This window comes from Ursus americanus, chromosome 31, assembly GCF_024610735.1.
Source record: "Ursus americanus isolate L20-20 chromosome 31, mUrsAme1.1.p, whole genome shotgun sequence".
NCBI classification, from domain to species: domain Eukaryota; kingdom Metazoa; phylum Chordata; class Mammalia; order Carnivora; family Ursidae; genus Ursus; species Ursus americanus.
Window position 1 is genome coordinate 19421921 of NC_142157.1, and position 12615 is coordinate 19434535.

Sequence of the window (12615 nt, forward strand, 5' to 3'; positions counted from 1 at the left end):
ACTCTTTTGTTGAACAAATTTTCAAAGAGAACTTCCTATTCTTGGAGCTAGTGATTCAGTGATGACCAGTCACAGATAGCCTCCAACCTTGGGCAGCTCCCATGACTACCCCACCGATGATGATAACTGATACGATGAGGACGTGCAGAGTGCACTCTGGTGAGGCATTCACCTAGGACTCGGAGATCACAAACCGACAGTAAAACAATTATTCAATATGCCAAAAATCAAACCTAAGCTGAGACCTGAAGGACAAACAGTCAGAGAGGAGGCAAGCATGTTCCAAAAAGAAGGGATGGTGTGTGCAATTTCTGAGAGGAGACAGTGTGTGACCAGGAAATGGCAGAGCGGGAGGGAGGAAGTGAAGAGTTTGAATCCAGGGAGGTAAGCCAGGCCAACATTATTGAAGGCCTTGACTTTAGGGTGACAGCAACAGCAAGGCAGGAAAGCATTTCCAAGAGGGGAGTGACATAGCTACATATATATTCTAGAAAGATCTTTCAGGCTGTGGAATGAAGAATGGCTTCCAGCAGGACAGTTTTGAAGGCAAGGTGTGAAGCTATTGAAGTAAAGTAGACTAGAAAAAATGGTGGCCTGCTGGAACCAGGAAAATGGAACGTGGGATATAGAAAAGCAGTCTGGAATCAGACATCAGTCCTTGCTTTTAGAAAAACTGGCTTCTTATTGGCTATGCCTATTTTACAAACCTCTCTCCTAAAAACAGCTTGACAAAACTGACATTGCACAAGCCTGGCTTCCTGCAAAAGCTGTTTTGCAATGTCCAGACAATGAGACTATAATCTGCAGAATGACTTTGAATCATGCTTGTTTTTAAAAATATCTAAAATGAACAACAGATGTTAAAAAGATAATGAAGGCTAAATAACAAAGAAATAAAACAGACTGCCTGGCTTGTCAGTTTACTCCTGATTAAAAAATATCCAGATGAGCACACATGAGTGCAGAGCCATAGCCAGTTATAAACTTGTGTGGAGGTAGAGATGAGGGTAGGATTTTGAACTCAAGCAAATTACAACCCTTTAATTTATACATGTCTGCAGTCTAAAGAAAATCATAAATAAGTCTATTACCTTTAAATGGTAGTAATTTGTAAAGTGTACTTTCCTTCAATGTAAATCTCCCGTGAAACTGATACCAATTAGGTAAGGAGAAAACATTAATGAGAATCCTAAATGCAGGGGCTTTTACCATTCTCACAAGAGCTGTTTTTTCTTTTCTTTTCTTTTCTTTTCTTTTCTTTTCTTTTCTTTTCTTTTCTTTTCTTTTCTAAGATTTTATGTGGGGGAGGGGAGGAGAGAAAGAGCATGGGGGGGGTGCAGAGGGAAAAGCAGACTCCCCACTGAGCAGGGAGCCCAGGACTCTGGGATCATGACCTGAGCCAAAGGCAGATGCTTAACCGACTGAACCACCTAGGCGCCCCACCAGAGCTGTTTCTTATGAAGGAGCAAACCTACAGTCTTGCCTGGAACTGCTGTGCTGATCCACAGAGGGTCACAAAAAGGGACACTGTACAAGTGTCACCATTTCCATGTATTATTTGCCTAGTCCTCACCCCTCATTTGTAGTAGTTTCCAAGAAGTTAGGCTTTAACATTCTTTCCCTCAGCTGAGCTGCTCATTTTAATTAACCTATGGTTTCCACCTGTATTTCCTAAGAAACAGTTAGATGTACCATTAGCTTCATGATGTGATCAAGAAAACACCACCAGCCCTCAATCTAAGGACATTGTTCCAACTCAAAAACATCACTGACAGTCACTATTAACAATGTCAAGAAGTACCATGGTACTTGGTCTGGCTTTTAGATGTTGTGGAAAAGAATTTAGATCCTCTCCGTCCTCAGGGTCATTTAATGTGACCCTGAGATTTAATGTGACTTCAAAGTCCAACAGAGTTTTTAGTGAAACCTGATAAGTTTATTCTAAATAGATCATGGAAAAGCAAAGAGTCTTCTAGCATAGCCAGGACACTTCTGAAGATCAAAAACAAGAAGGACAGGTTTGCCCGACCAGACATACTTACTATAAAGCTCAAGTAATTAAGATTGTGTGATAGCCATGCAGAGATAATTATCAGGGTTTCCTCACCTCCCCCACCTTCATCTTTGAAGTCCTTAATCTTGGAAGATCTAGCAGGGCTTGTCCCAGGCATTATCTTTCATAGTAGAACATTCGTAAGCCCAATAATCCATGAATTCTACCTTTAAATATAAGCAGAGTAACCCTTGCATATGAACATGAAGACATGTATATAAGGATATGCACAGCATGAGTGTTCTAAGCTGCAATGATTGACTAACTACACTGATTGATGGAAGACAGACAAATCAGTTGTGGGGAAATAACTGGAAGACAGGATGAGGTAACTGCAGAAAAATGAGGACCAATGCAAGTACATGTAATACATGTGTACAAAACAGCAAGTGTTGTTATTATTATTATATTAAAGTGGTGAATTATTACACAATTCAGTCCCAACCAACATTGTTTCATGACACTTTCATCAGTATTATGCAAGACTTGCCATATTAAGAAATGTTACCACAATACTCTTGATATAGGAAATATTTTTACACATACTTCATGTCAAATGAAATGCTTTCATAAAATCCGTTTACTTTGAATAGGAGAAATTTAATTTGAATAAAAGACATTTTAAAAACTATGCAAAATTTTAAAATCCAAGTTACAAATCAAAACAGAGACAAATATACATCACCTAAGATATAGTATATCCTATGATTTAATTATGTATGAAAATAAAACACCAAGCAGTATCTTTGTAAATATAGCAAGAATGCCTTCAAACTGATGTGAAATGACATTTTTTTAAACCTAAAAGTCAACTTTATTTTGTAGGGCATCCAGAATTGTCAAGTAGGTATTAAAACACTTTTGAAACTTTTGTCATGTGAACAACAACAAAAAAAACCTCAAATGACCCTCTTTAGTCCCACTCCAAACAAGAATCAAAGAACAAAAATGCAAATAGTGATATGTCTCTTTGTTCAACTTTTGTTTCTTAGTTTTTCATAGTTCAATTACGTACATATAGTATACTTTATCTAATTTTAAACATGAAACTATGGACTAACAAAATAAAGAGGTTTTTTTTTTTTTTAATCAAAAGTTCAATGACAGGATTCCTTTAAATAGGAATCCACAAGAACTGAGAATATGATTCAGGATACCCAAATCATTCCACATACATTTTTTTCAGGAATATCTTGCAGTGCAGATTACAGCGATGCACTGAAGGAAATGGAGAGCAGAAGAAGAAGGGGAGGTACAGTCAAAATAATCAGATACAACCCTAGACTTGCTCCCTGCTATGCCTGCAATAAGGTCAGTGGGCTGTTTTGACCAAACAAATGAACAAAAATATACCAGTTAAGCAATCGGATTTATTGTGATAGCTACAGTCTGTGTTTGTTTCTGGAGAGAGTTAAGCAAATATGCATAATAGAAATACACCCTAGAAGACTATTTCACATCTTGAAAATCATTATTGTTTGTGAATTTCATATTTTAAAGTGATAAATTCTACCTATGTTGCTTTTCTTTTAGGGTTTAGGGAAATAAGCATTTTATTGGATGTTGAAATCATGGTTTCAGAGACAAAAAGCTGGCAGCTACTGCTACAGATACATAATACACAATTCACGTGTGTGTTACCCAAAAACCACTACCTTAAAAACATCATTGCATGCTGAATGTTCCATATTCCAACTTGACCAAAGAAAACAAGATCATGATGGAAATAAATGAGGGTGTTCTTGCCAAGCCATGTGCTTAAAGAAAACATGTCAGCTTTAGTTACACTTCTGCTATCAGTGAGCACTTCAAGGGGTATGTAGAAAAGTGACTTTTAAAAATTCTGATTTTTATACAGTTTGTCCACAGAGCAAATTCTTTACATTCACTATGTTCTCAAAGCTCCAATGAGCTAAGCACTTTACCTACAAGATGAGACTATGAGCAATAGGAATTCTACAAAAATTTTCCAATTATTTAGTGAAAAACAGTCGATGAGGAAAGGGAGAAACTAAGCAAAAAGGCTCCAGAAAAGTAAAAGGGAAGTTGTTCTGCAACCCTTGGCTTTAGGACCCTCCCAACACAACCACAGGCTGCTCTCTCCTACATCTGAAGCGGAAACAGTGACAATCGCCAATTTTGATTTAGAAAAGTAGTTGAGCTACAAGTGCTTACATCTGTTTGGACGACCTCGGGAGGACGGGATTAAAACTCTGGATTTCAGGGAAGGCCACACACTTTCCGACTTCATATTTGTACCTGCCATCTTTAACAGGCTACCCTAATTCCAGACAGGTCCCTGACAAGACCTCAAATTCTACCCAAATCTGTACCACCATTCCACATCTCACCACCTTCTTAATTAAAGATGGCAAAATGAAAAACATGCTGGAGAACAAATATAAAATGAGCTCAAAGCCCAGTCCCAACACAATGTAGATTATTTTAAACTCTGTTCTCCCCTCAGATATTCTTGCGTTAATTTGACCACGCAGTATGTGATGCACTAAATAGTGGCTGAAACTGTCTAAACAGAAGCATCCCTGCTTAGACGTCATTCTTCAATAACTTTCTCAGTTGAACAGAATCATTGTCTGGAGGATGGTGAGGGGAGACATCCTATGTGAACCTTAGTGAAGAAGAAAGACTTCTCAGAGTGCAGTACTGTAAAGAGATAATTAAAGCTTTAAGAATCTGTGCTCAGAAAAAAAGGCAAAGGACTGGAATTAGATGAAAAGAAAGCTGAAAAGCTATTTAGTAATATATAACCTTACGTATTACAGTGATTATTTTTTCTTTACTTACTAACCGTCTCTAAAACAAACAAAAGACAAGATTTTAAGTGAGGAAAGTTAGACAAAAATAAATGAGTGGGAAAAAGAGGGTGAAACCCCAGGTAAGCTAGTCCCCCCCCCCAAAAAAAAAAAAAAAAAAAAGCAGCAGCAGCAGCGGGCCAGAAGGTTTATATACTTGTTGGAGGTGGGCTACAAATTGTGCTCTAAGCTTTCAAGAAACCAAATTTTAAGAGGTAATGCATCTGGTCACTATTCACAATGTCCAGAAGATAGCAACAAACTAACTCAGAAAAACAACTCTGTTATTAAGATACAAGATTTTTCTCTCTTTTTCTCTCTCCTCCTGCTCTCAGCTACTCAGGGAGCAGACACTGTGAAATGCATTGCATAGTACCACCATTCCCTCCCAAAACAGCCATGATGATAAATTTTATGAGACTGCTTTCATTTTTTTTTTTTTTTTTACTTTTTTTTAAAGCCTCCTTCAGTGTAGGTTCATGGCCTGAGGCCTGAGCACAACTGAATTCAAAAGTAATTTCACAAAGAACTAAAACTGTTTAAACTATTGAATAGTGTTAATCTCCACTGAAAACACATCACCACTACATATATGTGTGTATGTATATATATATATATATATATGCATTTTCATATATATATGCATTTTCATATATATATACACATACATTTATACACATACATATATACATACACACAACACACACACACACTGTACTTTAAGGTGTTAGATTAAGAACATGAGTAAAAATTCATTCAGAAACCAGAAGTACAGCTGAGCAATAGAATGAACTTTTTTAAAGTTCTATCTATTAATAGAAGCTGAAAGGTAAATATTATCCACCAGAAGCATTATGACAGTTCAGCAGACCTCTGGATCCTACTCTCTTGTTTTAAACGATTGATTCTGTAAAACCTGTCTATATATTCATTTCCAAGTTACTAATGGAAAAAGTCTTAAATAGGGTAAAAAGTATTTTTAAAAGTCTCCCAAGGTGACATTCAAGACAACAGTGCAGCTTGAACTATAATTCCATTCAGTTCACTCAGTTCAACGGGTCTTTATTGCACGCGTGTGGGGTAGATGCCATGGGGGATTCAGAAATGAATGACAATGGACCCTGACCTCAAGAACATGATATGCGGTCTAAGGGAGTATATGAAAGAGATGCAGAAATGGAAGGGAGAAGAAAAACAAAATAACGACTCTTCCTCTAGCAAGCAGGGTCAAACAAGTGCCCTTGAAAAGGCAGAGAGTTCTCTGGAGGGTTCTAGGTGTCAGTGGAGATAAGCCTGTAAGGAAAAGTAGAAGATGGACAGATGGAGATGAATTAGGGAAGGAGGAGCCAGAGGAACAGAAAAGAGGTACAGGGAACATCAAGGAGCCTCAGTTGATTACAATGTTCAAAAACAGGGAGAGAGAGAAGCCAAACAGTAGGTCTAGTCCACATGACAATGGTCTCAAAGGTCATGGTGAAGAGAATGTGTTTAACATGGTAGGAAACAGCTCAACACTTTAGATCTCATGATCACAGCTGTGGATCAATTCATTAATCTTCATAAACATACTGCTTCTACAATAGGAAATATCTTTTAGGAAGCAAAAAACAGAGACCAAACTAATTGAAAAGAATCCATGTTGTCTATATCTTTGCAGGAAAGGATCTTAGGGGAAGAAACCTGTTTGGAGCAAATTAGTATCTTCTATTACTAAGTTTTACTCAAGTACATACTACTTCATAAAAACCTGTTTCTGAGGATCAAAGGTAACAAACATACACGCTGTCCTACTTAAAATAATTTTAAGTCTCTATGCAGATAGCCATGAACTAAAAATCTTGCCCAACCTTAGACTTCAACTTGGATCTATTCTCTAGCGGAAAAAGACTCTCACATTTTGTGTTTTAAAAATTTTTGCAAGCAATCATGAGTCATTGATTGAAGATCAACCTGCCCTTTGTTCATTAATATGACCCACTTGTACTGTATAGAGAATATTCACTTCTGCTATAATTTTCTGTTCTAGGTATATATCTAAACAGAAAATTTATACTAATGATGGTATGTCTCAACAGAGATACTCTCATAACAAACTCTACAAGTTAGTAATACTTCAAACTAAATCTTTTAACTCCAATGAAAGCAGAAAATAATAGAAAAATATCCCAATAGAGAAACACTAAAATAAATGTAAATGACCTGCTAAAAATAAACTATTTCTCTCTAGTACATGGCAATATTAGAAAGTTTAAATAGTGGAAATTCCACGGAGTCCTAAACTATTTTTGCTCTCTATATGGCAGCATTGAACTTCCTTGTTGCATTAAGTCACATTTAAGAGTAATAACCAGGCCAAAATAACTACTTAATTTTAGGGCTTTCGCCTCATTTAAATTTTAGAATTCTTTGAGATATTAATACATCTTTCTTCTTTGACACTGTTACTAGACTGTTTTTCAATCAATTTAGGATATGGAAATGAATGTATAACAATACAGAGAGGATTCCAGATTTACAGAAACTAGAATTATTCTAAGTTTATTTTTCTCTAAATATTGGTATTGAGAAAAACTATTTAGTATGGCAAATACTTCTGAGAAATACGTAGATTACATTCATTCTTCAAAATAAATTCGTTATATGATAATGAACTTTTAATCATAAGAGAAACATTTTAAAGCTACGTTCTTGAGAATTCCACAATAATTTGTTAAAAATCTCCAACAATGATGCAAAACAGGTTATTTGGTTTTTTTCACTATAGAGAATATATTCAAAGTATAGATATTTACATGTAGGAGGTGCTATATAAATGTTGAATGAATGGTTAATTTCAATGAACATGGGAAATAAACACTCATTATTACAAACTGCCACTCATTTATAAATGGTAAGTTGAAATATCAAAAAATATTGCCCATAAGAAAAAATATTGAAGATCATTAATCTGAGACATTTGGGAAAGAACAGGGACAGGAGAAAATAGTTTCTCTGCCCTCTGGTGGCAATAAAATCAATTGCAGCATTTCTAAAGTAACGCATAATTAAATGTCCCTGTTATGAAATCAGGTTTTTCCCCCTGTGACAAAATGTCTGTGATAAAAATCCTGATTGCTGCATGGCAAATTTCAAGGCGGTTGGACTTTAAGAATTTCCCCATGTTGAACTTTTACCTAGACTATTTACAAAGGATGCTGGTTTTTTTCTCTTTCTTTGAGATACTTTATATATTCAGTAGGCTAACTGTTTAACTCCGAGATTACTCAACAACTATAAGTAGACTGATATCCAGTAAAAATCTACTTCAGTTTGCAATAAACCTCCAACACATTTACCAAGAAATTTAAAACCATTCATTTTTAACTCAATCCTATAAATATATGGGTTTCTAGAGTAATTTTCCACCATAGATACTAGTTTATAATTAGTTTGTAACACCTGTACATTTATGTTGAACAATTTAGGTATTTTCTAATCCACAAAGCTTTTAATTATGTGGTGAATTTTAGAATGGAATGTTCACTTCATCCTCAATTTGAGAACTTAGAATAGAAAATTAATTGTATACATATTCTTTTCTCAGTAACATACCATTAATGAAAGAAGCTCAGAGAAAAAAAAATATTTGCTGACCTTTATTTTATTTATTTTTTTACTGTAAATGCATTACTTACTTCCAGTGCCAAAGAAGTTTTCAAATAAACAACTTGGGATGCGTTTTGGCACACATATTTCTCTAATCTCCTTTGGGATGAAGTAAATTGTTCTCTTTAAGCATCTACTTATTCCATGAACGTGGAGATAGATACCCTATCAATACCAGAAGGGAAAAGTCTTATTTTTTTAAGCCAATGAAATATATCAGAGAAATAAACAAGAAAGGATAACCTCCTGATATGATACCTACTAAAGAACAACCGATGTCCATTTATGCAGAACAAAATTGTATCTGACAAAGACAAACCAACATAAGAACGTTGGAGTTTTAAAGCGTTTCACAGTTTTAAAAGTGTTGTCATCATATTGCCCCCTCCTCCCAACCCACACACCCCTCCAATCATAAATTGGAGTGCGGAGTCAGTATCTGTGCTTTCTCTGTAAGAATTTACACCAGGGGCAGAGACAGTGTTTTAGTGGATTTCTAGGTCTCAGATTGGTAAATCTCATTCAAGGACTTTCTCCAAGATTCACCTCACCTGGAATCCCCAGGTGACCTCGGTAGGCTTCCATCTGCGACTTTCATGTTTGACATTTGTGGACACACGTATAATTTCTGAGGAAGCACTTACCACCACCACAAACCCCACCTTCAGAATTGAAACAAAGCAAAACCTTGATTATCCTAATCAGAAAGTTTTTGTTCCTTTTTTTTTTTTTTTCCTCTGTTTTTGTTCATTTCATCTCCTCTGGAAGTCTAACCTGAGTTCACAAATTTCTGCCAAGGTCTCTCTCTCTCTTTCTCTGCCTGTTTCTTCACTTTCTTCCCGAGGGGCAGAAATGGTGAGCAGGCTCTCAGTTCTCAGTGGACAGTGTCGCGGGAGCCACCTGGACCTCGGCTCAGCAACGCCTAGCCTAAGAGGGCCAGCAAGCCTCGGGGGGAGGGCTGCTCCGCGGGCTCGCCGCTGGCCCCGGGGGCGCGGCTCCCGACTGGACGCACACCTGGCTGGCATCCGCCGGAGCAGGAGGCACTGCCACTGGGAAGATGCAAAGACCAGGTCTCCCCATGGGGGCAATGCCAGGGCACTTGGACAAACCCGGGACACGTTCAGGCCTGTCTGCAAAGACCGCCGGCGGAGGACAATGGGGGCAGGGATTGGTCTCCAGAGGTGTGCCCACCCCACTCGTGCCGCCCCCACCCCTCCTCTGCTTCTCGCCGCACCTACCCCGCCCCACTTTCAGAGCCCGTTCTGCCCCAGACAGCGAAAGGAAGCTAAGGTGGGGATCGCCTAGGGAAGGAAGGTGCGGCCACAGTAAATTTTTCTCCAGTTAGGGGGGAGCCCTGCAATACCCAGCTGTCACCACGTCCCCCACCCACAACCCCCATCAAGCACTCGGTTAGTTTGTGGCGGCAGCAGGGAAGCAGGAGGAGCCGGAGGGGAGACTGCCCAGGGATGCCAGTTCCTGGGAGAGATTATCTACAGAAGGAGGTTTCCTCTTACACACCAGAGCCCTCTCTGGGCGACTTGGGGAGACGGTACCACCCCCTGTAGCTCAGGTGAAGGAAGCCCGAAATCCTCAAGAAAACCCCCAGTCCCCTTCTCTAACCAACCCTCTTCTCCCCATTCGGAAAGCCCAAGTTTACCCGAAAAGCAATTACAATAACTTTCCCAAGGGCAGACAGATAAAGTGGGGGTGGGTGGGAAGGGGGTGGGGAGGTGTTAGCCAGGTCTTCAGTTGCGCACAAAATCAACAAGCGAAAGTGCATCTTACCATTGATCTGGTTTCCAGGCTCCCCTTCAGTGAACTGAAACCGGTCCATTAAAAAGTGGCAAAGTAACACAACTCCTGCAGCGGCCAGGTCGGCCCTCGGGAACCTCGCCATGCCGCCGCCGCGACCTCCCTCCTCCTCCCCTCCAGTCCTTCCCAGGCTCCTTGTGCTCCGGGGCTCCGGGTGGGAATGGGGACGATGGGGACGATGGGGACGATGGGGCAAAGCTCTGCGGACCGGTCTTGGCTGAACCTGGAGGCCTTTGTAAATTTCGATGGGATTTCACACTCTGAAGCTTGGAAGAGGAAGAAGGGAGAGCGAGGGGGAGTGCAGTTCTCTCTGGACCTCCGGGTCTCTCTTCGCAACTTGCCACAACACTCGCAGCCCTCACCCCAGACACAGGACAACTGCGGGCAGGAAAAGCCACTTGCAGCCGGGTCTCGCAAACTCTCGGTTCCGCACAGGCAGCGCCACCCGGGTGCCCGGAGACAGTGACTTCCAAGACCCCGCGATACGCTCCACTGGGTTCAAAATAGATCTAATTCCACAGCAGCGCGGCTGCCTTCTCCAAATCCAAGAGGGCTGTCGGCTCAGAAGGAACTTTCCCCAGTGTTGGGATGGCCCCCGCGGGAGGTTTGGGTTTGCTGGAAGGGGGTTAATGTGGGCTGCGAAACCCCTCCGACAAGTTTTTCTTCTTTTCTTCGCCCGACGCAGGGCGCGCGTCCTTTCTCGCAGCGGGAGGGATGGGCAGCCCTGAAGAGCTGAGCCCAGGGAAGGCTAGGGCTGCAGCAATCAGAGGTCCGAAGCCAGGGGGGAAAAAATATGTGTGTTTAAAAAAAGAAGAAAAATAAGGGGAGAAAAAAGGAAGAGGAAGAAGAAAGAAATGGGGGGGGCGGAGGGAGTCAGGCCAAAACCTATCGGGAAAGGGTTCCTCCTGGCTCAGAAGGAGGTGGCCACAAGCCCCGCCGAGCGCCGGGAGTTTGGTGGCGGAGGAGGCGCCGCCGCCGCCGAGCTCCCCCGCGCTTCTGCTCCACACTTTGGGGAGGGAAGGCAGTTCGCAATTTGCCAGAGCTGCCGCTGCACCCTCCTCCCTCCTCCCTCCTCCCTCCCCCTCGCTCCTTCAGGCTTCTCCCACCTTCCTCCCCGAAACCAGCAGCTAGCACCGACCTGTCCAATGGCTGCACTTTCCTCGGCGCTGGCAGAGGAGTCGCCGAGAGATTAAGCCGGAGGAGCAAAGCAAGGGGGAGTGAGAGGGCAACTCCAGCCCGGCGCGCCCCCAGCAGCCGGCTGCCCGTAGAGCCTGGAGAGCAGGCGAGGAAGACGAGCTAGGAGGGAAGCGCCGGGCTGCACCTCCGCGCCGCCGGGGCGCCATCCTGCACCCCGCTCTTGGCCTTTGCAGCCCCGCCAGCGACGCCTTCGCCCACCTGGCCCCCAGGCCGCCTTCGCCCACGGCTGCAGGGGAATCTCGGCCCCACACCATACTCAAAAGATGCCAGCTGGGGTCTTCCTGGGCGCTAAAGGGTTAATTATAGTTCGCCATTCCTAGGACGACTTGTGTAGCAGTGGTTGGAGTGTGAAGAAAGCAAACCCGAGCGAGTTCAGCTACAGACCCCGAGAAACCCCTTCGGACCCCAGACCCTCAAGACGGGAGGAGGAAGGTAGCGCGCGGGAGCGTGGTCCCGCCGCCGCTGCCGCTTTGTAAAGTGTCCGCCCGAGGGAAAGCGAGAGTTTAAAGAAACAGGAGGCCCATTGAATTTCCTACGGGGGCTTTAACAGGCATTCGCTTGCTAGTTTGTTTTTGTTTTTCCAGCTCCGGGATGTGCTTCGAAATTAACCCTTCCCAGCCCTCGCACTGGTTTACATCTTATTTTGCTTAACCTCATTTTAGACCAATACAAAGAAAGGTAGCAAAGCATATTGGTTAAAAATATAGATTCTAGAACCAGACCGCCTGGGCTGGAATTCCACCTCCTCCCACTAAATAGCTATATGACTTTGAGCAGTTAATCCCATAGTGCCTCAGTTCCTCATCCATCAAATGGGGAGAATTATCGTAATGCCTTTATAAGGTTGTATTGAATTCAATGAGTTATTACTGGATACTTAAAGAACTGAAAACAATGCCTGTGCAAAGTACAAAAGTTTCTGTTTCTTAAGAAAAACAGGAGAGAGAGAGGAGGGTCCTCAATCAATGAAGAGTTTGCTTCGCTGTTCTTAAATTCAAAAAGTCCTATTAGTCTATTCTTGCCCACTCTATTCCATGCTCTGAAGAGTTTATGGATGCTATTAATGGGCACCTGTGAAAATGAACAAAAGCAACC

At 41.6% G+C, this 12615-nt stretch overlaps 1 protein-coding gene and 1 pseudogene across 1 annotated transcript in view; both read right to left on the reverse strand.

Annotated features, from left to right (window-relative positions):
- The window catches only part of PLXDC2 (plexin domain containing 2), a 432662-nt gene extending 421697 nt beyond the window's left edge, over positions 1 to 10965 (reverse strand). Inside the window, exon 1 of the mRNA XM_045787429.2 lies at positions 10297 to 10965. Within this exon, the coding sequence (XP_045643385.1) occupies positions 10297 to 10408 (112 nt within the window). The 5' untranslated portion in view covers positions 10409 to 10965. The remainder of the gene's footprint in view (positions 1 to 10296) is intronic.
- Positions 10682 to 12286, reverse strand: LOC148107395 (uncharacterized; annotated as a pseudogene).
- Positions 12287 to 12615: the final 329 nt, after the last annotated feature.